This window comes from Larus michahellis, chromosome 18 (genome assembly GCF_964199755.1).
Source record: "Larus michahellis chromosome 18, bLarMic1.1, whole genome shotgun sequence".
Lineage (NCBI taxonomy): Eukaryota > Metazoa > Chordata > Aves > Charadriiformes > Laridae > Larus > Larus michahellis.
The window spans coordinates 8,143,345-8,169,974 of NC_133913.1; the positions used below are offsets into that span (position 1 = coordinate 8,143,345).

Genomic DNA, 26,630 nt, shown 5'->3' on the forward strand with positions numbered 1-26,630 from the left:
CAACTACTTCTGCTTTTATTGAAGATGCGTCTGCTTCTCTGATGAGGACTGCTGAGCTGCAGCCAGAGTCTTTCAGAAACAAAGGGTTTTACAGGGAAGCCCAAGAAATCTCTCCTGAATGTCAAGAAGAGCACCAGCTGTCAAAGGACTGCAGGGTGATTCCTTAAATAAATGCCAGGCAATTACCTCAAATCAACTCTGTCTTCCCTGCACACTTACATTTTTTTATTTCTTTATGATGTAAGAACACACCGTATACTTGGCAATTGCATGCTCAAGTAGCTTTTAGTTATTTTTCCTCAAAGTCCAAGTGACTTTCCAGTGACATGAGATACCTCTTGTATCGTTCGTATCTCCCCTGATACCATTGCTGCCCTAGCCCTGAGTGGAGGCTTATTTTCTGGTCATATTCTCTTCATCAGGATCTGGTAGCTCTGACATCCAAATTCAATGCTTTCAAATTGAGTTTGAAATTTGAAATGCATTTCAAGTGCATTCAAATTCCAATGCCTTCTACTGTTTGGAGGGAAACTGCAGGTGGTGATCTTAGCACGCATATGACCACACCATTCTAATGTTGGTAGGCTGGGGAATGCTGTCTTTTTGAAATAAAAGACACACAGTAAGCTGAAGTAAAATGTAACTTTCTTGAATAAAGAAAAGTGAAACCTAGCTAACCTATGAAGTGGCAAGGGATGCATTTTTTTTTCTCTTCAAGTGTTTTCAGTATGTTACACTCACTATATGAAAATGAAAAAATGAAATTAATGAAAAAAGTACTTACTGTGAATTCCATCCCTGTTCACCATCTAAGACATGCATCTAGGCATATTTTATGTTGCTAGTTCTACGGGGGGGGAAAAAAAGAGGTTTTGTGGATTTGACTTCCAGTGTCACTTTCAGGGTGACTTATTTCTTCTTTATGAAAACATTCTCAAACGATACATACTGAGATTTTTGTCCTGAACGGAGTAGGAAAAAAATAAGGAAATTTTTCAGCAATTCTGATAACGCTACATGGTTGCAAATGAAAACACCAGTACCTACAGTCAGAATCATTGTATTTGAACTTTTTTAAGGCAAATTTCCAAATCTAAAAAGTTTGTAGAGATGGAAAATCAGATATTGATGTCCATCCTGAGGCAAGCCCTGTTTAATTTGCTTGTTAGTATCAAAGGGAGTGAGAAAGGGCAAATGAAATGCAAGCAAATAACAATAGGAGAGTTTCAGGAATATGAGCTTTGAGTTTAGTAGTAATCTTAACAAAAATAAAATAAAAATGGAGTATTACCTTTCTTACAGTGACTTGCTGAACACAACAAAAACCATTTTTACTGTAGGGGTAGTCGAACAGTGGAAGCAGGTGGCCCAAAGACGATGTGGAATTTTCATCTGTGGAGATATTCAAAACCTGACTGAACACATTCTTGGAACCTGTTCTACCTGACACTGCTTGAGCAGGGGGAGATTGGACTAGATGAACTCAAGAGTTCCCTTCCCACCTAATTGTTACATGATTCTGTGACATTTTTGGAAAATTATTTAAATGGCTAAACATAACCGAATAGGGGAAATTTACTCTAGTGTAGTTTGTCTATTGAAAAGTCCAGGCGCTACCATTCAAAGGCCAATTCTGAATTGAATGATAAGAATCTGTGCATGAAGGAGGATAAATCGTCTCCGGTGTCTGCTGGTTTTGGCTGGGGTAGAGTTAGTTTTCTTTATAGTAGCTAGTATGGGGCTATGTTTTGGTTTTTTGCTGAAAACAGTGTTGATAACACAGGGATGTTTTAGTTCTGGCTGAGCAGTACTTATACAGTGTCAAGGTCTTTTCTGCCTCTCACACCACCCCACCAGTGAGTAGGCTGGGGGGTGCACAAGAAGCTGAGGGGGACACAGCTGGGACAGCTGACCCCAACTGAACAAAGGTATATTCCATACCATATGATGTCATGGTCAGCGTATAAAGCTGGGTAAGAAGAAGGAAGGGGGGGGGACACGTCTAGGTGATGGTGTTTGACTTCCCGAGGAACAATTATGTGTGATGGAGCACTGCTTTCCTTGGGATGGCTGAACAACTGCCTGCCAATGGGAAGCAGTGACTGAATTCCGTGGTGTGTTTTGCTTGCGTGCACAGCTTTTGCTTTACATATTAAACTGTTTTTATCTCAATCCACGGGCTTTCTCACTTTTGTACTTCTGATTCTCTCTCCCATTCTACTGCAGGGGGAAGTGAGTTACTGGCTGTGTGGTGCTTAGTTGCTGGCTGGGGTTAAACGATGACACAGTGATGCTGTCTTAGTGAGGAAGATAAATCTAGTTTGCTTAATGTCAGACTCTCGCCAAGGTTGGAGTGAAGTCATTGTAGTAATTCTCCCTAAGTTCCTACAGTTTTCATTTGTATGACATTGTCTCTGTCCTCCTGATCCCTTCTACATGCTGACCCAAGGAACAGAACTTCTGTGACAGAATTCAGTCCACTGGGATTTTAACCAGACGGCACTCTGTATTGCTCTTGCTTTTTTGACTTGTAGTCATTTCTGGGAACACTCTTCTCCCTCTTGCCATATATGCTGACTAAAGCCTCCACAACCCCATTTATTTTTTCTTGAGTAGTCTTTCCTTCTGTGAGACCTGCTATACAGACAGTACTGTTCCTTGGATGCTAACCAATTTCCTCACAGAGGAGAAGCCTCTCTTTCAGGGACTATACTGCACAGTTATATGTTTGTCTCCTTGGGAGGAACTGAATGTCTTCGATTAGTCATGATGCTGTGTGATTGCTATTTAGCTATCTGTAAACCTCTTCATTATACAGCTATAATGAACCGGAATATTTTTTCAGCGCTCAAAGCTCTTTTCTGAATTACTGCCTTTGCAGTCACCCTGGTGATCATTGTATTGAAGCTGAATTTGATTTTTGGTGGCCAAAATGGGGCTGCAGAAAACCATTTGTACTAGTTCATATCCCCTCACTGTGGTCACTACTTTTTATGGGATTCTTGCTATCATGTGTGTATTACTACCTACCAGTATTTCCCTATATCTGAATTAAGCGTTCTCCACCTGCTATAAAACTGTGATCCTAATCCTCTTATATACAGCTTGAGAAATAAGGAGGTCCAGGAAGCCATCAAAAGGTTGTGGGGTAGAAAATCAACTTTGTGTTAATATTTTGGGGGATTTCTGGGATACTGTAACCATCCATGCATATGGGGTAAATTTGATCTAATCTTAAGTGTGAGATTCAACTTCCCCAACAATCAGTATAAAAAGTGTAGATGTAGAAAAGTAACCACTGTTAAAATATGATGATTTTTTTTTCTTAGGGTTTGACCTTGGCTAGCTGCCAGATGCCCATACAGCTATTCTCTCATTCGTCTTTCTCAATAAGACAGCAGGAGAAAAATAAGATGAACTAATGAGGGTCAAGAAAAAGACAGGCAGATTGCTTGGCAATTACCATCACAGGCAAAACAGACTTGTCTTGGGCAAGATTAATATAATTTATTGACAATTAAAAATAGAATAGGATGCTGAGAAACAAAACCAAAAACATAACCACTCTTCCCCCCTGTCCCCATATTCCCAGGTTCAGTTTCACTCCTTAGCTCCTGCCTTCTCCTCTACCCCATGCCCCTGCCATCTGTACAGGGGGGATGGAACACAGGGAGCTGTGATCAACACATAGCATTTTCTCTTTGATGCGCTTTCCTCCTTACACATTTCTTCTGCTCCAGCATGGGTCCTCTCCATGGTCTGCAAGTCCTTTAGTAAACATCCATCTGCATGGGGCCCTCCATGGGCTGCAGCATGAATATCTGCTCTACCATGGACTTTAGGGAAATGCCTCCTCCTTCCCCTCTTATCTTGGTGTTTGCACTGCTATTCTCATTTTTTTTCCCCCCTCCTTCTCTGGCTGTGTGGCATTTTTTATCTTTTTTTAAATATGCTTTTATAGGGACGCCACCAGCTTTGCTGATTGGCTCATCTTTGGCCAGCAGTGGGTCTGTTTTGGAATGCTCTGTGACTGGCATGGGGCAGCCTTTTACCACAGAGGTCACCCCTGCAAACCCACTGCTACTGAAACCTTGCCATGTAAACCAAATACACTTGAAAATCCTAGAACAACCATATATAGGCAACTGAATCCCATGACACATGGTATTCCATTCACTCTCCACCTGCCACCTCAGAAAATCAGTCCTTTATATCCTAGCTCCTATCTGGCAGGTGTTTCAGATACCTCAGAACAGCAGAAATGGCACTGGGCACCTACGGTAGGCCCTACAGTGATACGGTGAAATCCACCCCTATATTTGACCCCTTTAAAAATAAACAAAACAAAACAAAAAAAAATCCTCTAGCTTGTGGGGATGAGTGAATATGCAAAACCAAATAATATTGATCTTACATTTCTATAAAAGGCAGAAAAAAAGTACATACATAGACAGATAGATAGATAGCTTGATTCGTGTAGAAGGTGTTTTTCTGTTGTATCTGAGCACGACTTTTCTCCCTGCGATCTGGTATTTTCAGCAGATGACTGTGTGGGTAAACCTCAGAGAAAAGCAGAATGTGGAAAAATGAAGCAAAGTTTAGTGTATGTATTTAGGGTTATTTTTCAGAGCCCAGTGGAAACTCGCATATTATGGTGGAGAGCATATGTGTGAACAAGTCAGCTGCAGTGGGTTGGCCCCATGCAGCATCTGAGCACCCACGCAGCCATTCACTCAGTCACTCCCGCAAGGGCATGATGTTAATGCTACAGAATATGCCTTGGGCTAGTTTGGGTCAGCTGTTCTGGCTGTGTTCCTACACAGCTTGTTGCCCGCCCGCAGTAACAGGGTAAGTTCGAATCCTGAAGATGGTGGGCTCCACAAAGCAGCCTAGCAGGGAATTTGCTGCCTCCAGACATGCATCCAGCTGAACCTCTGTAAGCAGAGAGGAAAAGTAGAGGGTGACAACAACTCAGTGAGGAAAGGCTGTGTATTGACAAATAGCCATGCAAGAGCACTGGGAAAGAAGGACATGGGTCAACAGCTGTCAGCTGTAGATTTGGTGGGGAAGGCCCAAAGCGTGACTCCTCCCAATAAAATCTTCTTACCAGCTTGGTCCCGCAGCCAGCTACGCGCTTTGGTCTCCAGAATCTCTGACCAAGACACTTTCCATTTATACTGATGCAACCAGACTAAAGCCAAAACTGTTGCCCAGACAGTTGGCTGCACATCCTGTGGGGGAAACCAGAACAATCAGGTGGAAGAAAGAAAAAGAAAGATCAAACCTAAACCAGCACATTTAAAAAGTAAGACCTCCACATGTACACAGAAAATCCCTAAGCTTCTGAAATCCTCACAGGGAAAGTTCCCAGGTGTCTCTGCGGATTCTGCCCCACAGCCCCCATACCCCGCTTCCACAAGCAAAGAGGCTCTATATCCCAACTGCTTTGATCTCTTCCTCTCGGTTCAGCTTAGACTGGAAACTTGGAGCAGAGGAAGGTTCAGCTCATGACAGTGCCTCACTCCTGCCCTTGATCTGCTTACCGCACTGGGCCTTTGTAGCTCAACATCAGCCTTGCTGAGTCCCAGGGCAGAGGCCAGAGCTGTGGTGAGGGCCCAGGAGCCATTTGCTTTCTGGAGTGCCACCACTACCCTAAGCCTAGAGAAGTCGCACAGTCTTGTTGACAGTGGTGAGATTGTCCAGTCCCAACTCATTTTAAATGCTGTTGGTTCTTCCATTGGCTGCTCTTCAGGAGGAGGCTTCTGGTCTGGAAGACAAAAACTTCCACGTAGCTCATATGAGACAGGCAACAGCTCATAACCTTAAATTCTGCCTTCTCCAGATACACTTAATAGATATACGCCATCGTCTCTGTGCTTTCCCAATCTTTTCTAGTCCTCCACAAGCATCCCTCCCAGAGCATCCACAGATTTTCCCAGTCCTTCATAAGCATACTAAAAATCTGCCCTATAAGCTCTAGTTCACTCAGCATAATTCCCTCTGAACACCCTTAATTCCTCCCATGAGCATCACTAATGTTACTCCTTCCCCCATGCAGTGCTACAGGCTTGGGGAAGAGTGGCTGGAAAGCTGCCCGGTGGAAAAGGACCTGGGGGTGTTGGTCGACTGCCGACTGAGTATGAGCCAGCAGTGTGCCCAGGTGGACAAGAATGCTAACAGCATCCAGGCCTGTATCAGGAACAGTGTGGTGAGTAGGATCATCCCCCTGTACTCGGCACCAGAGAGGCCACACCTTGAATACTGTGTTCAGTTTCAGGCCCCTCAGTACAATAAAGACACTGAGGTGCTGGAGCGGAGCATGTCCAGAGGAGGGCAACAAAGCTGGTGAGGGGTCTGGAGCACAAGCCTTATGAGGAGCGGCTGTGGGAACTAGGGTTGTTTAGTCTGGAGAAAAGGAGGCTGACGGGGAGACCTTGTCGCTCTCTGTAACTACCTGAACCATAGAATCATAGAATGGTTTAGGTTGGAAGGGACCTTAAAGATCACCCAGTTCTAACCCCCTTGCCATGGGCAGGGACACCTCCCACTAGAGGTCCCGTCCAGCCTGGCCTTGAACATTTCCAGGGATCAGACCTCCACAACTTCTCTGGGCAACCTGTGCCAGTATCTCGTCACCCTCATAGTGAAAAATTTCTTCCTGATATCTAATCTAAATCTACCCTCTTCCAATTTGAAGCCATTACCCCTCGTCTTATCACTACATACCCTTGTAAAAAGTCCCTCTCCATCTTTCTTGTAGGCACACTTCCAATACTGGAAGGCCAGTAAAAGGTGTCCCTCGAGCCTTCTCTTCTCCAGGCTGAACAACCCCAATTCTCTCAGCCTGTCTTCATAGGAGAGGTGCCAGAGGTGCCAGGGAAGTATGAGAGGCTTCCCTGTCTTCCTGTCCCGTAAACACATCTTCTCAACCCCTTGTGCCCCCACTTTTCTTCAGGTTACTGTAGCCCTTCCTCAACAAACCTGCTTTACAGTCCTCCTTGCTAGGTTTGCAAGCCTGTTTGCAAGGGCACTTTTGTTCCACGTGGTCAGACCAATCCTGTTCCTTTTCAGTAACACTTGTTCCTCAGAGAGGGTCCTGCAGTCATGGTAGTAAAAGTCCTGCATGTGACACCAGCTATGCATCCAATTGACCTGTAGGATGAGTCAATTTCTACCAATCCTTTCTCTTTCACTGGAAGAACTGAAGAACACCATGTGGGCTCCCATGCCCTTCACCCTCTCCCACAGGGTTCCATAATTGCACATGATATGCTCCAGGTTATCCCTGTTAGTGCCATTGCTGTCCACAGAGAAGAGCAGCAATGGGTAATAGCCTTGGCAGTCTCTGCAGATTCTTCAGTCCTGGCCTCTGATGAGCATCCGGAAGTGTGAGGTTATATGTGAGATATATGTGTCCATCCCCTGCAGGAGACAATTTCCAGTAACTATGACATGCCTTTCCCCTCTGCTTGGACACTAGGTTCAGGCTCAGCTGGCTCTGGATGCCTCTCCTGACAGGCCTTGTTTGTCCTCACCAGTGCCCAGGCACTATACCTACTCTGAAGCTGTAGGTCTGCAGGTTGAGCAGAAGCCTTCCCCCTACTGTCAGAAGCCACAAGGTACCTTTCCCTCTTTTCACTACATCCTCCAGATCTTCCATCCTCCTTGCTTCACATAACTCAGGCTTTTTTCTCTGCAGACTTTCCATAAAAAACAGGACAATCTCCTCTTCATTCACCCTGACAGTGTGCAGTGTGCTTACTTCTTCCTTCTAGCTCCTCCAGTTAGCAAGTCCGAGCCTTGACCACAACATACCTCCAATAGAGGAGGGCACTTCTGCCCCAGCCCCAGGGTGAAACACCAGCTTCTTCTCTCTTCAGTTCAAGACCTAGGCAGCACTATCTTACTTTTATGGTCTGTCTGGCCTGAGGCTTCCAATGTACCAAGGGTAAATGCACCAGTTAGTGCTGGAGAGGGTGTTGTGTCGCATGCTGCACAAGCTTCACTCAGCCCCACGCAGGATTGAACAGCTGATGGACCCCTCTGCATCCCTGCTGCACTAACTGCTGAGACAACTGCTATGTCTCTGTTAACTAGCTGTAAGTTCTTGCCTACCTGATATATTGCAACACCAGCTGAAAAAGTGCTTGACACCTTCTCCCACTGTGAGAAGTTTCTTGAAAACAGTAAGCAGACACACTCCCTGATGTGGAAACAGTCAGCAGAAGCTGATCGTTAGAGATGACTGAAGTACAAGTCTACAGAAGCTAACACTCGTCAACAGAAATCACAAGAAGTTCCCAGCAGGTGATCCTTGGAGATCAGAAGATGAGACCTGGACAAGCAGAAGGCTGGAAGAAAAGGAAGTACGGAAACTGCTGTGCAAACGCTGCGCTAGCTGGCTCATTTTTGCTGAACTGTATGAGGATAAAGCTAAAGATTCATGCAGATATTTTGTGACGAACTTAGTGTTTGGGTATGGAGTTAAGGATAGCTGAAGACAAGAATAAGGTTACTTCAGAAAAGTAATAAGGCATTTGATTCTCAATTTCCAGCCCAGAATTGAGATGTAGGAGTTTGCTTAGTCTGTCACTCCATCTGTCCCCAGCACAATGACAATCAAGAAGTCTGGTGAGAAGATAAATGCTGAAAGGGGAGTTCAACCCTAGACCAATACATTTTGAGAATGCCTGGCTGAGAAGTTTCTCCTTACCTTTACAGGTTGCTGAAAGCTGAGTGAGTGCCTCAGTGTCCGGGGTTTTGCGATCAAGTATGTCAAGCAAGAACTGGCACTTCTGGACCATCCAAAACTTGGTGGACTTGAACAACGCAGGCCTGAAGCTACTTAACCAGAGCAGCTGGCAGGGAACCAGGTTGCAAGAGGGAGAGAAAAACATTGAGGAGTCTGGAGGCAAAGAATCTGGGGAGAGAAGCAAGGAGATGGGGGTTAGATCCAGAGGTACTAGAGATAGCCAAAAGGGTGGTCAGGTCCACAGGATAGAGGGCTGCAGATGGTGAGGAGGCATCAGACCAACAAGCCCCACTTTCCCCTCCCAGTCCTGTCCCCACTGCTTCTGGCCTTACCGTGGTGCCAGGCATCCCTCTGTTTCATGCGTACTGCCACAATGGATGTGAAGGGGGACAAGACCCCCAGGCTGAGGCTGGACTTAACTGCATTGTGCCAGATATCCTTCTCTGTCCTGCTTGTCCCTTCCCAGGCCAGTTTCCACAGCAGGTGCATCATGGCCATGCGGTGCACAGGTAGCCTGCAGGGGCAGGGAGTTAGTCCTTGGCTTCACCTTGGAGAGGGGCGCAGGACACGTGGAGTAAAGAGGAGGGAGCAGCGGGGCAATGGTCACACAGGTCATCTCCCGAGGTCAGGGCAGAGGGGACAACAGGGGAGCACTGAATGCCCAGATCCTCTTCCCACCTCAGGCTACAGCAGGAAGGATGCAAGCGGGAAGGAAGAGGGACACCTGCTGTCCCTCTTCCAGAACTCATGGGCAAGTGTGTTACCCTCTCACCTGTTGTCTGCTGATGGGGACAGTGAGAATCTGAGCGTGTAATCAAAGGACTGGCTGCCCACGTGGTACTGAAGGGTCACAGCTCCCTCACCCACTTTTGGATCCTGGCGACACAGGGGAAAGAGTCAGACAGAAATATTCATCTGCAAGGCACAGGCAGCCTGGCTACCTAGGTAGCCTGATCTATTAATGTAGTAGATGTCCATGGTTGGAGCAGCAGCAGTGGTGTCTCTGAGGGAAAGAAGGGGGGTCAGAAGAGCCCTATCATGGTGTCTCTCAGGTATAGTGGAGGTGAACGACTCTGAGTGCTGGGAAGATGAAACAGGCAGTGGGTCCTTTACTTTCCAGAAAGCCCTGCCCCAGTGCATATCGTTCCTGGATCAATCTCACCTGTGTTTGCCCATGGATCTGGGCATAGATGGAGCTCTTATGTCCCTGGAAGATCATGTCAGGAGCTTTTCTGATCATTGACACCTCCAGGCCAGGTGGAAGTTCCCAGTGTAGTGAGATCCCACTTGCCAGAGGCTGCAATGCCCTCTGTAAGCATTTCACTGCCTGGTAAGGGGAAGAAGAGAGCACAGATCACTCAGGTTCACTCCCAGTTCTGGGGCGGGGGGAGAAGTTGGAGGTGGATCTCTGAGTTTGAATGGATGGTGGTATCTAGATTGCCTTCCATGTCTAGGAGAGCCATGGGAGGTATTGAATAGAGCAGAGGGGTACCTGGGTCATTACCTCGGATGTCATGTCCATCCTAGAGTGGATGCACACACATTCACCTTTGGTCTCCAGGGCCATGGCCTGGGAAAGGTTGAAGCTGTCACATCGGTTAGTAGGAAAACAGAAACACCTGTACAGGAAAAAGGAGGACGTTAGAGATGGGACAAAGGTGAGAGGTATGAAGGACAAGAGTGGTACAAAGGACAAAATCTGGAGAGGTAAGAATACTTCTAATCACAGAATTACAGAATCACAGAATGATAGGGGTTCGAAGGGACCCCTGGATTTCATCTAGTCCAGCCCCCCTGCTACAGCAGGGTCACCTAGAGCAGGTTGCACAGGAATGTGTCCAGGCGGGTTTTGAACGTCTCCAGAGACGGAGACTCCACCACCTCTCTGGGCAGCCTGTGCCAGGCCTCTGCCACCCTCACAGCAAAGAAGTTTTTCCTCATGTTGAGATGGAACTTCCTACGTCCAAGTTTGTGCCCATTACTGCTTGTCCTGTCACTGGGCAACACTGAAAAGAGCCTGGTCCCATCCTCCTGACACCTACCCTTTCAGTATTTATAAGCATTGATAAGATCCCCCCTCAGCCTTCTTTTTTCCAGACTAAAAAGACCCAAGTCCCTCAGCCTTTCTTCATCAGAGAGGTGTTCCAGTCCCCTAATCATCTCGGTAGCCCTTTGCTGTAACCTCTCCAGCAGTTCCCTGTCCTTCTTGAAGCGGGGAGCCCAGAAATGGACACAGTAACAGTACTCCAGGTGTGGCCTCACCAGGGCAGAGTAGAGGGGGAGGATGACCTCCCTTGACCTGCTGGCCACGCTCTTTTTAATGCACCCCAGGATGCCATTGGCCTTTTTGTCCACAAGGGCACATTGCTGGCTCATGGTCATCCTGTTGTCCACCAGGACTCCCAGGTCTCTTTCCACCGAGCTGCTCTCCAGCAGGTCAGCCCCAGCCTGTACCGGTAATAGTACATAACAGAAATGGAATTGACTCGGAGTTTCCCCATTCACTTCGGGGTGAGAAACATTACCTGCTGGACAGGGAGATCATGGGAATGTGTTTTGGGCCCAAAGAGAATGTTAAGGTATTGCAGGCTGAGAGGGAAGAGGAAAAGTGGTGAGAAGAGCAGGGAAAGTTTGGGACAGGAGACTCACTAGATGAAAAGTACAGGCATTCTTTGTGAGGTAAGGAAAACATGTGGGGGTGTCCTTGCTGAAGTTCCACCAAGGTAAAGAGAATATCTGTGGCAAGCTAGGATCTGAGAGAACGTTTGAAGCACTCTGACAGTCAAGGGGAGGGGAAGGTTGTGAATTAGTATGTTAAGGGACAGGAACAGGGCTCCCCCATTACCGGTGGTGGTCCCGGTAACGGTAGACCTCAGCCATGACAGCTTCCTCTTCACTGGAGATCTTCCTTTGAATGAAGATGAAAAGCTGAGGGAGAGAGGAGGGGAAACAAAGATTGACAGGGCTGGGCACCCCCGTAGAGGAAAAACGCCCTTCTAAAATGCAGGAAGCCTTCCCAGTTTGCTCCCTTACCCTCTCACACCCACTGGCCTTGAAGCAGGAAAAGAGATTGTTTGTCTCCTTTCATTAACACCAGGCCACCTCTTTGCACAAAGGGGCACCCCACAAGGAAAATCCACCTTCCTCAAGTGCAGGCAAATTCCACAGAAGCCCTCCCACACTGCCCACACCAAAGATGGTGTCACTTTCTGCCATGAGGACACCCCCCCGCCATGCCAACTCCCAGTGCAAACAGCAGCAGACTATCTCACCCTGAGCCCTGACGTCTACCTTTACCCCATTGTTTACACTCATTCCCCTCCCCATAACCACTTGGCCCCTGATACCTGGCGGGCGTGCCCATGAAGGAGAGGAGTGCTGTAGATAAACCTTAGAAGGCCCAACAGGTCACAGCCCCCCAGATCAGGGCAGATGGAGGAGATGCGCCCCACTGCATTGTCCATGCTTTCCTGCGTGTATTCCACACTCTGCCTGTGGGATGGCACCTGGAGTGTCAGAGGGGAGAGAACCTGGCCCACAGCTACCCTCACATGGCCACTCCCTAGAAAAGCCCTACCTCATTACCAGTGCTACAGAAGCACCCTGAAAAGAGGACTTACCCCCTCACTGCTCCCAACATATCCTGCCCCATAACTACCCTCTAGCAAGAGCTTGTCCCATAGTTTCACTTCGAAAAGTCATACTGTACTTACCCCTTGGCCCTGCCCCATCATCACCCGCAACTCACAGATAGAAGGCTTTGAAAGTGGCCCCAAAACTGTAGATGTTGAAGTAACAGCCCAGAGGCAAACTCTTGAGGAGGAAGAGCAGGGTGTTCTGGAGACAGACGGAGGGATGAGCAGAGCTCAGATGGGGAAACTTGGCAGAACATCTGGCTACGTGAAGTAGCTTGCCTCTAACCCCACCAGCTGGGCATGACCAGCGTGGAAAATTCTCCCTGATGACCTCCTCCGGTGGTACCTGTGCATCCTGGAAGAGGCTGCAGTCCATGAGAAAGAGAAATTCCCCCAGATGGCCTGGACTGGGCTCGACCTCAGGAATACTGGGCATCAGTGTCACCATCACCACAGGGTCTCCCAGCAGAGAGCCTGGAGTGTGTGGGGGGAAACAAGGAGGACTTTTAGGTTGGAGTTTTCTTCTCTGTCTCTTTGCTTTTGTCCTCCACATAGCCCTCAGCTTTGACCTATTGCCTGAAAAGCCCCTCAGAGACTCCCAGGCTCCCTGACAGCCTCTCTCTAATGCTCACTTCCACCCTCCTCACTCACCAGGTGGGGCTTTGGGATCTCTCCTCTCCACCACTGCGCTGAGTGTGTGAGACCCTCTGTAATACACCAGCACGTTCAGATCAGCCTGCATACAGGGTGGACATTTCAAGGATACCTGAGGACAAGCAGGGTGTGGAGAGGAAAGAGAAACAAATAAAAGGACTGAGGAGTCCTAAGGAACATCAGCAGGTTGCAGACCCTTCCATCCTCTTCCCCTTTGATATTCTAGCATCTGGCAGGGCCGTACCACAGCAGATGTTTGATCTGGAGTCGTGTATTGCAGAGGAGTGTAGCTGCTGTTAATGGCTATATGGGACACACCACGGGCTGAATTCAGACAGATGCTGAAGTGCAGGTTTTCAGATTCTGTCTCCTCCTCAGAAGAATGCCATCCTGCAGAAAGAAAGAGGTGTGAGAAGATGAAAGAAGAGACCCTAGGGCAGCAGACAGCTATGGTGGAGCACAGTTTGTCATTGGTAGGGGGAAAATGCAGCTTCTGAGATGTCCCTCACTGTGGTGCTTAGTTGGGGGGTGGTGGTGGTGAATCTGTAGACACTGGTTTGTATAGGTATCTGTGGGGATCTCTTCCTGTGGGATACATGGGGAGACCTGTGGAGTTCCTGACTATGAAGTGCAAGGGGGAATATTCAGATTTTCTCACTGAGGCACGTGTGCAGATATAGGGGTCCCCTCCAGGAGGGGTGCTGGGCAGTGATGTGTTCCTCCTTAGGGGATGCACCTGGGTGATCACTCACTAATGTAGTTTGTCCGGGGGAAGAGCTCGTGTGGCCAGCAAAACTGAGCAGCTCCATCAGGCTGCATTGGCAGCTCCTGGACATAGCACAGGCTGATGGTCACTTCGCTGTTAGGAGGCAGGGTCCCCAAGAAACAAGCGAACACAGGACCCCAAAGATCCCACTGGTTCTGCAGGTATCCTAAATTCTCCATGCCTGAAGTGGCTCTGCACAGCTGCTGGGCCTGCCACAGAGGGAGAAAATTGTGTCACAGGCCTCCACAGGATTCCATTCTCTCACCTCCACCCTTCATCCCAATCTGCTGACCCCCTCTCACCACAGTCCCAATACCTCCTCCTTCTCCCAGAGCATTGCTTCAATGCGAGTGTCCCCCATGGTAGCGTAGAAGGTGTGTACAACAGTATCAGAGTCCACAGGAAATACGAACATGGTCTCCTTAGGGACTTGGTGCGTATTGCGGAAAAACAGCTCAGACACCACATCAGCCACAAAGTCCTGGATGGTTACATTTACTGTCACACTTTCCAGCTCCATTTCAGAATAGGAAGAAAAGAACCATATTCCCCTCTGGAATAAGCCTGAGGAAGACACAACAGCTGTCAGATTCCCTGGCTGCACGTAGGAAACTTTAAATTTGAGGTGTCTGCTTGTAATGGGAAAAAATTTCGTGTCCAAACCTGCCACAGAAATGCCAGTTGCAGAAGCTGACAAATAGTAATAAAAAGTCCCTGAGGCTGTCAACGTGTTTCCCATCTTTCTAAGCCCCTTTCTGTCCAACACACAACAACTGTGCCCTCAGATCACCTAAATGCGTTGTGCTTCATCTTAGTTCAGGCCTTCCATGGCATTGAGAGGAGTCTGTCTGTCCCCCAGCACATAGAGTGTGACAGTCCCACAATAGAGCTTCATGCAAACTGCAGGAGGTGCCCTGCAGCTCCTCAAACCTTCAGACCATATCTCAGAGATAGGAGCAGGTGCTGTCACCTGCTTTGAGACTAATGCTCCAAAGAGATTATCTTGATTTTCAACTTAAGTAGATATACTACTCATTTTGGACTACTGGAAGGGAAGGGGGGACCATACCAAGGGCACTTAGCATGGCATCAGAGGTACAGTCACAGGAAGTTACTTCATCTCCTTTTCATTGTCAGCAGTGGAGATGTTTCTTGATGACCTCGCTTCCTCACCTGTCATACCTGTAGCATATGTTTTATTTGAGGCCAACAATATGCACATGCAAATTTGATGATCTGTCTTCCTGTTATGACAGCAGCCCATGGAAAGGCAACCTTCTCCATACCTTTGCACGCAGTTTGAGATGAAGAGCATCTCGTATTAGGGCAAGGTTTGGCATCAGTGGTGTGTCAAACCTGATGGCAAAATGCGTTGGAGTAGTGTCTTAGTCAAGAATGGCATAACATTGTAGTAGGAACAGAGGGACAGTTAGCAAAGGAAGGTATAAGACCTTCACAGGAGTTGTTGTAATGTCTTGGAAGGGGATGGTATACAGAAGATGGTAGAGTTCACCTGGAGGGAACAATGCAACTCACCAATCAAGTGATGTACCTAGGTATCACAACACAATTCAGTAGTGGATGATTTAGCACCACAGTAGAGGTGATGCAATATCCTAGCACTGAGGAGTGTTGCCCCCCCATCCCATAGTGCCAGACGTCTCTTCTGCATCATCCCCTCACTTTGTGATGGTTTCCCTGGAAAGCCTTCAGCACTTACAAAATCACACTTACAAAAACATCTTTTACTATGTCGTCCAGAAAAAGTGAAGGCTGACTACAGGCCCTGCTCCTGAGTTCCCAGTACATGGTGAGGTATGCCTCCTTGTCAATGACCCAAGAAATCAGTTGCTTCCCACGTTGCTCTCCCAGATAAAATCTTCCCCACTGCTCACAGATGCCACCTTTATGGCCCCAACTCACCTCTATACATATACCTTTTGCTCAGGATGCCACTTTTCCTCATCTTAACTCTTTAGTTGAAGACAGCTTCTGTGTGGGAAAGAGCATGAAGTGAGCTATGAGGACCTTGTGGGAAAAAAAAAAGGGCACCTCCATCTTGCCTTGCTCCAAGGTACGGAGCTACCCCCGCATACATGGGACAAGATGACTCTTTGCTTCTTCACATCCCACCTCAGGATCCTTTTTGCCCCTCTGTCACCAACCTGGTAGCAGATTAGTAGGAGACAGGCGTCGGATGGGAGTTGCAGGTGTCAAAAATGCCTATCGGTTCAGTGGGGTGGCGGTGCTTAAATCAGATTGGAGCACAGGGAAGGTGGGCGCAACGATGTGTCAAAGTCTGAGACACAAGGCACGGGATGCGTTTGGGCCTGAGTGATAATTGCACCTGGAAGACACCAGTACCAATGATGACAGAGGAAGAAATAGGCAGAGAAGCAGAAAGATAGAGCAGGCGAAGAACGGTCTGGGAGGATGAGTGGAAGAATGCATGAATTCGTATGAGGAGAGTGGCATAGTTGGATAGTTGGAGGGGGCTATATTTAGTGGCAGTAAGAGTCAATGGCAGAAAACAGTGAACGTATGGGGAATTGGGGAGGGGAATGGATGAATGAATTTGTAGTTGGGATGCATGGATGCACATCCAAGGAAGAGGGGGGCAGGAAGTTGTTGGAGGAATTGATGAGCAAATGCAGTTGTGTGGAATGTGAGGGAGTGGGTGATAAAAAGGTGCCCGGTTTGTGACTAATCTGTCAATTAGGCAGATAAAGAGAGGCGTCTAAAGCCACAAGCCTTTCTACAGGTCAGTGGTCTGGAAGTCTCCCAGTACTGAATAAAGCTTTAACTCCACTGTCAAAACATTGGACAGGAGGGCCATTTGCAGTGAGGAGCCCTAGAACAGCTGAGTGTTTCTTGCAAAGGTGGGGAAATCCTATCTAGCTGTCTCCCATAGGTCCTGTGCTATGTATATTGGCATCACGTGTCTATCTTGGAAATGACAGGACATCTAAAATTATACTAGACACTCGTGTTTCAACAACTAAATCTCATCCCTAAATTTAAATAAGAGCAAGAGCCTCTTCTGCTTATCACAAGAGTAGGATTCACTTCAAGATTATTATATAGAAATGTAGGTATTTAAAACGAGATATATTCAGATTAAGTTCTAAACCAATGCAAGGCTTTTGCCAGAGGGCACAAAAAGAGGGGGTGAGAATGGGGCACAGGAATGAATGAGGAGTGAGGGGAATGTGAAGGGAGGTAGAATGAGGCAGGGAAGGAGGGATGTGCATTCTGTGCTATAGTGATCCTGATGGGGACACCATTGTACATTAAGGACTTGGTGGTCCACATAGCAGTTAACCCAAGGAGGCACAGGACAGGACTGTGCCATGCTGCACATTCAGCTTGGCCTTCAGACCTGTGCTGGGCTGCACAAATCCCATGGCTGCAGGATAACTTCAGCCATCTCACTGTAAGAGCCAGCTCTGGAACATGCGCATTGTAATATGCTGTGTACTGACCGGAGGCCCATTTGATGCTGCACAACCCGGGTTCCCAGCGTCTGAGGGGACGTAAGATTATCTATACTGTCTTTATCATGTCGGCTCTAAGAAATGTATTTCAAATGATACTTTGCAGAATTTGTGTGTCTTTCTTACTGGGATCATAGTGAACAAGCACCTGGCTCCTGGGGCAAAACATTTTGCACAGACAGAAAGTCCCAGTGAAAAATACTTTTCTGGAAACGGGATAATTAGGAAGATACAGACTGAGAGCCTGGCTGGTCCCTGCACAGGGCCATGGGGGGCAGTCACAAGAAACTTGGCCCAGATGGTTTTCCTGGTGAGTTGGGAATGTGAGGAGGGATTATCTGGATGTCCCAGGCCGGCTGAAGTATTAATGCAGACCAAGAAACACAGTGTAGGGCAAGCAAAAGGCAAGAAAAACGTGTGGTGTGTTCAGTTGTTGGTAATGTGCTCAGCGCTGTCACGGGGATGCTTGGAGCCAAAGCAGTGGCCCTGTGGGAGCTGCAGGCCCAGCAGTGTAAGAGGGGCCCAGGCAGCAAAAGGGGCAGGGGGCGCAGGGGGTGGCCAGTGCCGGGGACCGCTGAGACATGAGCCACTTGTGACGGGGTAAGGGGGATGGGAGACCTCGGGACCCCAGCAGGGTCGGGGCACAAGTGCAGCACCTGCAGCTCTGCACAGACGCCGGACACTGAGACGGCCAAGGCAGGGGCATGAAGGGAAGCACCGAGCCACGGGGCACCGGCCCTAGCTGCCACTCCCTCGGTCACAGGGAAGAGGCGCCATCCTTAACTGCGCCCCGCTCCCTGCGAACAAGCCCAGGGAAGGGGCAGGTGCTCCCCGCATGGGTGGCAGGGAGGCTGGGGACAAGGGGTGCGGGGGCACAGGCCCTTACACTCTGCTTGACCCACTGCGGAGCCGGCAGAGTACGCAGCAGGTGATGGCTCTGCAAGTACTGGGGCAGATGGAACCCAAAGTAATGGAAAGCCACCCCATTACCCCAGGATTAAAGTGATGACTGTTAAGAAAATCGGGGCTTAGGGTGGAAAAGTGTCCTTCTAACCTTGCAGCCGGGAGGATGCAATGCATGATTATGCAGTTCCCTCCCAGGCACGATAACAGAACACCCAAGAGAGCTGGGAGGAACCCTTGATGATCCTGCTTGGGGTGGGATTTCCAAGGGAATGGCTATCAGGAACGTCTCTTTAGTTCCCAGGTGAAGAATCATCTCCTGCTACCCTGACTCAGCCCAGCATTAACAGCAGTCTTTTATTCTGGGCCAGCGCTGCCCCAGGCAGACCTTCTGAGTTAATGGCCCCTTTTTCTTAACACACAGGAATCTCAAACAACTCCACAGGAATCAAGGTAATTTTTTCGTGGAAGTTTGGGATCTGCCCAGAGCAAAAGCAGAGAGTGAGAAAAGTCAAAGGAAAAAAAAGGAATGAAGGAAAGCCAGCAGGTCCAAACCCAACACCAGGGATTTGGACTTCACTCACCACCAAACAGATGGACAGGTATAATTCTCCTCACTTTACTCATATGAAAAAACGAAGCACACACTCTCTCTCTCTGGTGCTCTCAGAGACTTCTGTCTTTAGTCATCCATCCTTCAAGCTGTACTTGGATAATCCTCCAAGTTCTGGAGGACACCTTTGTCAGAGGAATTCCTGGGCAAATAGCCCCTATTTGATGAAACCGAGAGTTGCTAAATCGATACAAAACTAAAGCTGTGGTTTTTTGTTCTTAGTAGAAATCCTGGTTTACTGACAACTGCGTTTAAGGATTCCAATAACAGAATGCTCAGACATCCCTGTTATCATTATAAAACATTATTTTCTGTCAGGGTAAGAGATTGAATTTACAGATATCATGATGGAGGATGTGCCTCATTTTGAATTTGGACCATAGCCTGCTGTCCGCGACCTTAGAGATCCCAAATGTGTAGGTACCATTTGAACTAAGTGGCCTGGCAGTTTGGGGCAGCAAACACAGACGGAGACACGGAAGCCTCCAAGCCTTTGCCAGGGTATGGCAAGCACAGACAGGCAAAAGCACACATGCACACAGAACAGGTCTGCAAGCATTCCACGTGGAGGGAAGGAAGGATGGATGCACAGACAAACGCACTCACCGTGGAACCGCAGCCTGCAGCAGGAGCAATGAGCAGACACGGGAATGGCCCCAGGACTCAAACCTGTCAGCTGCAGCAGGAAAGGATGTTCACAGGCGCTCTTGGAGGAGGAGGAGGGCTGATCATTGCGTCATTGCAGGAAGCAGCAGGGACGGGTGGGAGCTGCGGTTACAGCCGCAGTGCCTGGCCAGATTCCAGGAAAGGGAATGCTGCCAAATGCGCACTCTGGGATATGCAGTTAGGAACCAGGGATGATGCCCGCCCTGCCTGCTGGGATGAGGTAGGGGCACTGGAGATGCTGCCATCCCTGCCTGCTGGGATGGGTAGGAGGCAGTGGGCGTAGGGGTGCTCCAGGTCACTGGGCAGCTCTGGGAGGTCAGTGGAGCCCCGAAGAAAGCGGGATTGATGGGGAACCCACTTAGAGGGTACTTTTTGGGCCCAAACTGGGGACCCACGCTGGGAGGAGCAGAGGGCACTAATAGAGACAATGCTCTGGGTTGTTTACTGTCCTGGGGGCTCTGAGCTGTGGATGCTGCCTTGGAAAGGACTCTCGTGTGTGGCAGGGGTGTCTTGGGGAGAGAACTGCAGCAGTGCCGCACGGGGTGGGCAGGGGAGGGGGAGCTGCCCAGTACCACCTGCCCTGCGGGGGGGTTGGAGGCAGCTGAGGGAGGGGTGGGATCAGGGGAAGGCTCCCATGTTCCCGGTTGGGAAACACCTCCCCACCAGAAGCAGAAGTGGCTGCTGCACCAGGGAGCCATCCCATTCCTGCAGCCAAAGTGCACCCACACAAGCACTTCACCCTGCCTTCCTGACACTCTCCCCTGACTTTTCCTTTTCCAGCGGGCCTCAGCATGTCCAAGAGGATACAGGTAGGAAGGCAGTTTTGGACCAGTGAGAAAAACTTGGAAGAAGAGATGTCCATCTTGTGTCTTTATTCTAGACATTGCTGAGCTTGCTTGGAGTCATACACCTCCAGAAAAGTGAATGCGAAAGCGCCAGACATGGAAGGGGTGCTGATATGAATGAAATCTGGGGGCCTACATCAGAAGACAAGGTCCCATTTTCTTGAGGGGCACCGAGATCTCCTTGTTCCCCAGAGGACAGACTATTTAGGTTGAGAGCCGGAGTCACCAAAGTGCACTAGGTAGCTTGGGCATGATCTTGTCAGAGGAGCAGCTACAGTGTAGTCAGATGTCCATGTGCATGACTGTGGAGTAACAGACATGGTCAGACCCTGATTTGCTTCTGGAACAGTGACATTTTCTATTTCCTACCTTGTGGCATTTCAGTAAGCCAGATTTCATCAATTTCTTTTCAGGGATTTTCTTCTCTGTTCTGGTTTTGGCTGTATAGAGTTAATTTTCTTCACAGTAGCTAGTATGGGGCTATGTTTTGTATTTGTGATTTGTGCTGAAAACAGCGTTGATAATATAGAGATGTTTTCATTACTGTTGAACAGTGCTTACACAGAGTCAAGGCCATTTCTGCTCCTCATACCCACTCCACCAGTGAGCAGGCGGGGAGTGCACCAGGTGTTGGGAGAGGATAGGTGACTGTTTAATAAGTAAAGCAAAAGCCACGCACACAAGCAAAGCAATCCAAGGAATTCATTCACTACTTCCCATTGGCAGGCAGGTGTTCAGCCATCTCTAGGAAAGCGGGGCTCCGTCACATGTAATGGTTCCTTGGGAAAACAAACAACACCACTCCAAATGTTCCCCTCTTCCTTCTTCTTTCCCCAGCTTTATAGGCTGATCATGATGTCATATGGTATATGACATCATGATAATAGGCCTTTGGTCAGTTGGGGTCAGCTGTCCCAGCTGTGTCCCCTCCTAACTCCTTGTGCACTCCCAGCCTACTCCCTGGCTGGTTAATAACAGGCCTCAGTTGGCTGCCAGGTGCACACCAAGCTGCTCTGTCCCTCCTCTTTCTCAGCAGGACTCGGGGGAGGAAATAAGGACAGGCAAATTGCTCATCTGATACCATCATGGGCAAAAGAGACTCATCTTTAGGAAATGAATTTAATTTATTGTCAATAACAGAGTAGGAAACTGAGAAATAAAAACAAAACTAAAACCACCTTCCCACCACCTCTCTTCTTCCTAGGCTCAACTTTACCCCTGACTCTTCTACCTCATTCGCCCTGAGTGGCCCAGGGGAATGGGGAATGGAGATTGCAGTTAGTTCATAACATGTTTTGTCTGGCACTTCTTCCTCCTCATGCTCTTCCGCTGCTCCAGCATGGGGTTCTTCCCACAGGATACAGTCCATGAACTTCTCCAACGTGGGTTCTTCCCACGGGCTGCAGTTCTTCAAGAACTGCTCCAGCATGGGTCCTTTTCAATGGGCCACAGTCCATCAGGAACAGACTGCCCCAGCATTGGTCCCCCGCTGGTCACAACTTCCTTCGGGGCATCTCGACCTGCTCCAGCATGGGGTCTTCAGTGGGCTGTGGTGTGGATATCCTCTCCTCTGTGGTTGTCCGTGGGCTGCAGGGGGAGAACCTGCTCCACCATGATCTTCTCCATGGGCTGCAAGAGGTGCTCTGCACCCATCCCCTGGAGCCCTTCTTCCCCCTCCTGCTTCACTGGCCTTGGTGTCTGCAGGGCTGTTTCTCTCACATTTTCTCACTCCTCTCTCACAGCTGCTGTGCGGTGTAAATATGTTATCACAGAGGTGCCACCAGCATTGCTCATTGGCTCTGTTTTGGGTAGTGGTGTGTCTGTCTTGGAGCCTTGGCTCTGTCTGACATGGGGGTAGCTCCTGGTCTCTTCTCACTGAGGACACCTCTGCAGCTCCCCTCCCACTTCCACCCTCAACCCAAGCCACATAAACTCAATACAAACACCATGTGGGATTTCACAGATCTTAAAGAGAGTAATGCAACCCTATCCCAACAGAAACCTGGGCTCACAGCAGGTCACTAAACTTCATCCATAGGGAAGAATGCTATGGATTCCTTTCTCCCTTTTGGAAAGTCTTGTTTACAATAAGCAGATGATTAAAGATTGTCTCATATGCAAAACCAAGCCATGGTGACAGAATTTATTCTCATGGCAGTCACAGATGTGTCGTCTCTGTAGGTTCTACTATTCTTTTCAGTTCCCTGTTTCCTATTTACCCTACCCAGAAACCCCATTATCCCACACCAAGTGACCCAAGTTTAATGTAAAAGCCCCTGGACTCAACCAGGAGTAACTGTCTTGGATGCTTTTATAAGTACTGGCATAAGGATACATTCACAAAGAGATGCATTGTGTCCAAACACAAACCTGGGCCAACGTTCCTTCTGAATGTGTTCATTACATCCCTTTGACTTTCAGTAAGACTCAGCAACAATCTAAAACCAGGCAGCTGGGATAGGGCAAAATTCAAAATTAAGACCCCATGGCATCTAGAGTGCTTTCACGCAGGGTGAGCTATCAGTGAAAAGGAACAAAAGTTTCCTGTATGCCATGGGTTTTACCAGCAAGCTCCATGATTGTATCCAAAATAGCACTATCTTTAGGCAACTACAGAGAAGGCTGAAATTTAACCCTCATGGGTACATGTGAGTGTATAAACAGGTCACTAAACTACATCTGTAGATGTACACTCATTGAGGTCTTTTAGGTTTTCTGTTGGATTGTTGGTTTTATTTTTTTCCCATTCCTGAACCACAAATTCTGCTCCCAGTCAATTTTAGAAACCAAAATGTCAAATCTGGAGCCTGGCCGTAGGGATGGAAGTTTCCCCTGTACTGCACTGGAGAAGAAACCACAGGAGCTACTTGGGAAATCTGGCCAGGCGCTGAGATTACCAGGTGAAATGGCACATACGGAGTGATGCCACACTTTCACAGGGCCACTTGCGGACACAGAACTTACCTGGGTCATGCAGGAGACTAGTTTCAGTGTCCTTCTCTCTCAGAGAAGGCTAGCAGTATTTTCTTCCCCCCACACCCATCCCCCCTCCCCAAAAATGATTACTCCAAGGTCGTAGCATACCTTTTTCTCCGTGTGCTTGTGGAGATCTCAGCTGCTCCTCTTGGAACTGTCCCGTGATCGTGCCTGGATGAATCTCTCCATCTGAGTGATGCAGAATGCTAATTATCCCATGACTCAGACTCTAAGATGCTTGTGGGCACTGTACTATATGAAATGCTTAGTTCTTGCTAGAAACAACAAATGAGCACTAGTTTCTCTTCCTTTCCTTTGCCTTCTCCACACCTTCAATAAAAACCATGAGTCTCTTAAAGAACTGCAGTAATGTCTTTATCACTTTCATGTAGTGGATCCCTTTTCTGCTGGAAGGAATGGAAATCATATAAAATGAAAAGAAAAAAAAAGTGAAAGCAACCTGCCTACTCACTATCAATTGTGTATGCTTATCCTGAAAAGTTCACTGTAAAAGAATATATCTTAAGTGAGAGGGGCAGCTGAACTCCTGCAATGAAAGTGAGAACTTCAAGCCTGAATACCTGAAAAAGATGTGGGAAGTGGGGTGGGTTTTGGCTGCTCTGTTTTAGAAGAAATGTCTGGTATACATTTCATACTCCTCAGGAAGAAATGTAAATGGAAATTCTAAATAATTTGCTTCTGAAGCCAAGAATAAGGACAAGATATTCTCAAGTATGAAACACTTTGCTTCTGGTGTTTCCAGTGAGCTAGTAAACCTTACACACCCACTGAAAGTGGAAATAACATTTTTAAAACACACGTTCTCGGACAAGAAAAGATTTATTTCTTCATCAGCTCAGACATCATTCTGATTAGTACTTCTTTCACATCTTTATTCCTCAGGCTGTAAATCAGAGGGTTTAACATAGGAATTATGGCTGTGTATGTGAAAGGCATAAATTTCTTTGCGTCTTGAGAGTAACTGACTTTGGGCCGTAAGTAAATCAAGGTCCCACTTCCACAGTGCAATGTTACAACAATTAGGTGTGAGGAACAGGTGGAGAAGATCTTGTGTCTACCCTCTGCAGAGGAAATCTTCAGGATGTTGGAGATGATGTAGGCATAGGATACCAGAATGAGACAAAATGGCATAACGATAACCAGTGCTGTGGCTATAACGATCTGCTTTTCATACAAAGAAGTGTCAGTGCAGGAGAGCATGATGAGGGGGGGAATATCACAGAAGAAGTAGTTAATCTTCCTGGGCCCACAAAACGGCAATGCGAACACCCAAGCTGTCTGCACCACGGACACAACATTACCACTGCAGCATGACAGCAGGACCAAGGAAAGACAAACTCTGCTGTTCATGATGATTGCATATCTAAGGGGGTTGCATATGGCCACGTAACGGTCGTAGGCCATGGCTGCCAAAAGGTACCACTCAGTGGCTCCTAAAAAAATCACACAGTAGAGCTGTGCGACACAGCCCATGTAGGAAATGCTCCTGTCCTCTGACAGGAAGTTTACCAGCATCTTGGGAACAACCACCGATGCTGTGGAGATATCCAGGAAGGACAGGACCCGGAGGAAGAAGTACATGGGCATGCGGAGGGAGGGGTGCAGTGTGACCGTGAAGATGAGAAGGTTCCCAAAGATGGTGATGGTGTAAATGAAGCAGAATGTGAAGAACAGCAAGTGCTTCAGTTCTGGGTATCTGGACAATCCAGAGAGGACAAATCCAGTCAGCAGAGTGTGGTTTCCTGGTTCTGGATCATCTGTTGGCTTCATCTGGGAGGAATTAAATGGACGGACTGTCAGAGGGGTAGTCACTGGACCAAGATCACGGTGCTTCAGCCAGAGCCAGTTGCTGAAGTGAGGAGTTTCTTTGAAATCCCTGGAGAGCCACTGGATCAAAGGGTGAAACTCTATAGAGGGCTCAGCTGAACAAAGGAAGAAGGCAATGTCCATGCGTGCTGCAAGTGCGTGATGTTAGCACTCCCTACATTTCATAGTTTGGGACAGTGACCAAGCATACAACTATGAGGAGTTAGTATTTAAGGGTTGGCTCCATTATGGGTGTATGGTTAATTGCTGAGAACATGGGCTCCCCCCACATGTCAGGTCTGTGGTCCCAAGTGGTTTTGTAGGTGTTTTCTGCACTGCAGAGAAAGCCCAGCTGACAGCCAAAACACCCACAGTCCAAAGAAAGCAAAACCAAAACAAATCAAAGCAAACCCAAATACCCATTGTATACAGACAAAAAATGGAAGAAGGAGTAATTAGAGGGAAAGATACCCACAGAGAACACTAATAAAGTGTAGAGGGTGAAGCTCAGTACCATCTCCTTCATTAGTCACATTGCCTCATTACCGTGGTGAGTGTTGCTGTGTGTGCGATGCCAATGGGATATTCATGCAGCGCTGTGCCAGCCGTGGTACCTCTGTGTTTTCTTTCTGCCCAGAATGGGAAACTGATGCACAGAAGGAGAGAAGAAATTAGCCTGGCACAGAGGAGAAAGTGGTCATTAATTCTGCGTTCTTCCGACTTGTCATCTCTTCCCAAAGGGGCAACCAACCTGTGGACGACACCAGTAAATCTCAAGGCACAGAATGCATTTGGGCAGCAGAAATGTATGCATATATGGGCACACAGCAGGGAAGCACCTTTTCCACTGTGCACACATGGACCTGGTCAACAGACCACCACTCATAGAGAAGGACACATCATCAGAGCAAGAGCAGTGCACACAGCCCTGCCATGATGCAATCATTTCTCATACTGACTTCATCTAAATTCTTTCTGCCAAAACTTCACTCACACAAGATGCCTTTCTGTCAGCGTTCTTTTCTGACATGAACATGAAAATGAAAGCTGTGGAATTGGGAGTCACAGATGATTTTAGCTTACAAGCACAATAAAGAAACTCCTAATGTTCTTGGGCATTTAAAGGTCTGATGTATTTAAAAGGAATCTTTCTGGTTTTGACTGATTCCGTTAACAAAGAAATGAAAGAACACTGTGCTATTTGAAGCTCCAAAGTCTGAGAGATACCTCAATATAACCTGTGCGTAACAGAATAGAGAATGACATCAAATATTTTCTGCAGTTTGTAATGGCACACATTCACACCAGTTTTCTTAACTTGTCAGATCCATGCACCTGAAGTTGAATCTACCTAATTCTGCTCTTTGATCCCTTACTAAAGTTTTAGACTATCGCTTTGGTCATCAGCTGTTAATTAAAGTCAGTAAGTCTCACAGCAGTCATTGGTTTACTGAACAGAAACTGAGAGAAACAACTGAGAGAAACAACTCTCACTTTGT

The 26,630-nt window shown here is 47.8% G+C and overlaps 2 protein-coding genes and 1 long non-coding RNA gene across 8 annotated transcripts; all 3 read right to left on the reverse strand.

Annotated features, from left to right (window-relative positions):
* Positions 1 to 3,482: 3,482 nt before the first annotated feature.
* Positions 3,483 to 19,562, reverse strand: LOC141732910 (von Willebrand factor A domain-containing protein 5A-like). Of its 6 annotated transcripts, XR_012584182.1 has the most exons (19): positions 19,424 to 19,492; positions 15,731 to 15,796; positions 14,124 to 14,371; positions 13,794 to 14,016; positions 13,286 to 13,431; positions 13,039 to 13,153; positions 12,734 to 12,861; positions 12,501 to 12,589; positions 12,100 to 12,244; positions 11,598 to 11,680; positions 10,257 to 10,371; positions 9,915 to 10,079; positions 9,525 to 9,628; positions 9,085 to 9,266; positions 8,714 to 8,920; positions 8,116 to 8,351; positions 5,544 to 5,767; positions 5,108 to 5,231; positions 3,483 to 4,934 (listed from the first exon to the last, which is right to left on the reverse strand). XR_012584182.1 is itself a non-coding variant. In XM_074562492.1 (18 exons), the coding sequence occupies exons 2-18, from the start codon at positions 15,771 to 15,773 to the stop codon at positions 4,816 to 4,818; spliced, it is 2,460 nt and encodes an 819-aa protein (XP_074418593.1). In that variant the 5' UTR covers positions 15,774 to 15,799; positions 19,424 to 19,562; the 3' UTR covers positions 3,483 to 4,815. The 6 variants fall into 6 exon arrangements, 5 of the variants coding, with proteins under 5 accessions (XP_074418593.1, XP_074418595.1, XP_074418594.1 ...); XM_074562492.1 differs by lacking the exon at positions 8,116 to 8,351 and having other exon boundaries at positions 15,731 to 15,799; positions 19,424 to 19,562; XM_074562494.1 differs by lacking the exon at positions 8,116 to 8,351 and having other exon boundaries at positions 14,110 to 14,371; positions 15,731 to 15,799; positions 19,424 to 19,511.
* A 1,871-nt stretch (positions 19,563 to 21,433) lies between these two features.
* Positions 21,434 to 23,553, reverse strand: LOC141732911 (uncharacterized). The gene is made up of 2 exons (XR_012584183.1): positions 23,413 to 23,553; positions 21,434 to 22,070 (listed from the first exon to the last, which is right to left on the reverse strand). It is a non-coding gene; the product is annotated as an uncharacterized LOC141732911 (long non-coding RNA).
* Positions 23,554 to 24,144: 591 nt separating this feature from the next.
* On the reverse strand, positions 24,145 to 25,095 carry LOC141732733 (olfactory receptor 10A7-like). Its single transcript, XM_074562051.1, has one exon. It carries the CDS (start codon positions 25,093 to 25,095, stop codon positions 24,145 to 24,147), a length of 951 nt encoding a protein of 316 aa, XP_074418152.1.
* Positions 25,096 to 26,630: the final 1,535 nt, after the last annotated feature.

Excerpts from the sequence above, each read along its gene's own strand:
- LOC141732910 (XM_074562491.1), bottom strand. The coding sequence starts at position 14,546 with ATGGGAAACACGTTGACAGCCTCAGGGACTTTTTATTACTATTTGTCA. Across the intron at positions 12,245-12,500 it reads ACTTTCAAAGCCTTCTATCT|GCAGAGTGTGGAATACACGC; the intron begins GTGAGTTGCGGG and ends GCCATCCCACAG. Across the intron at positions 8,921-9,084 it reads GAGGGATGCCTGGCACCACG|ATTCTTTGCCTCCAGACTCC; the intron begins GTAAGGCCAGAA and ends TTCTCTCCCCAG.
- LOC141732733 (XM_074562051.1), bottom strand. The coding sequence starts at position 25,095 with ATGAAGCCAACAGATGATCCAGAACCAGGAAACCACACTCTGCTGACT.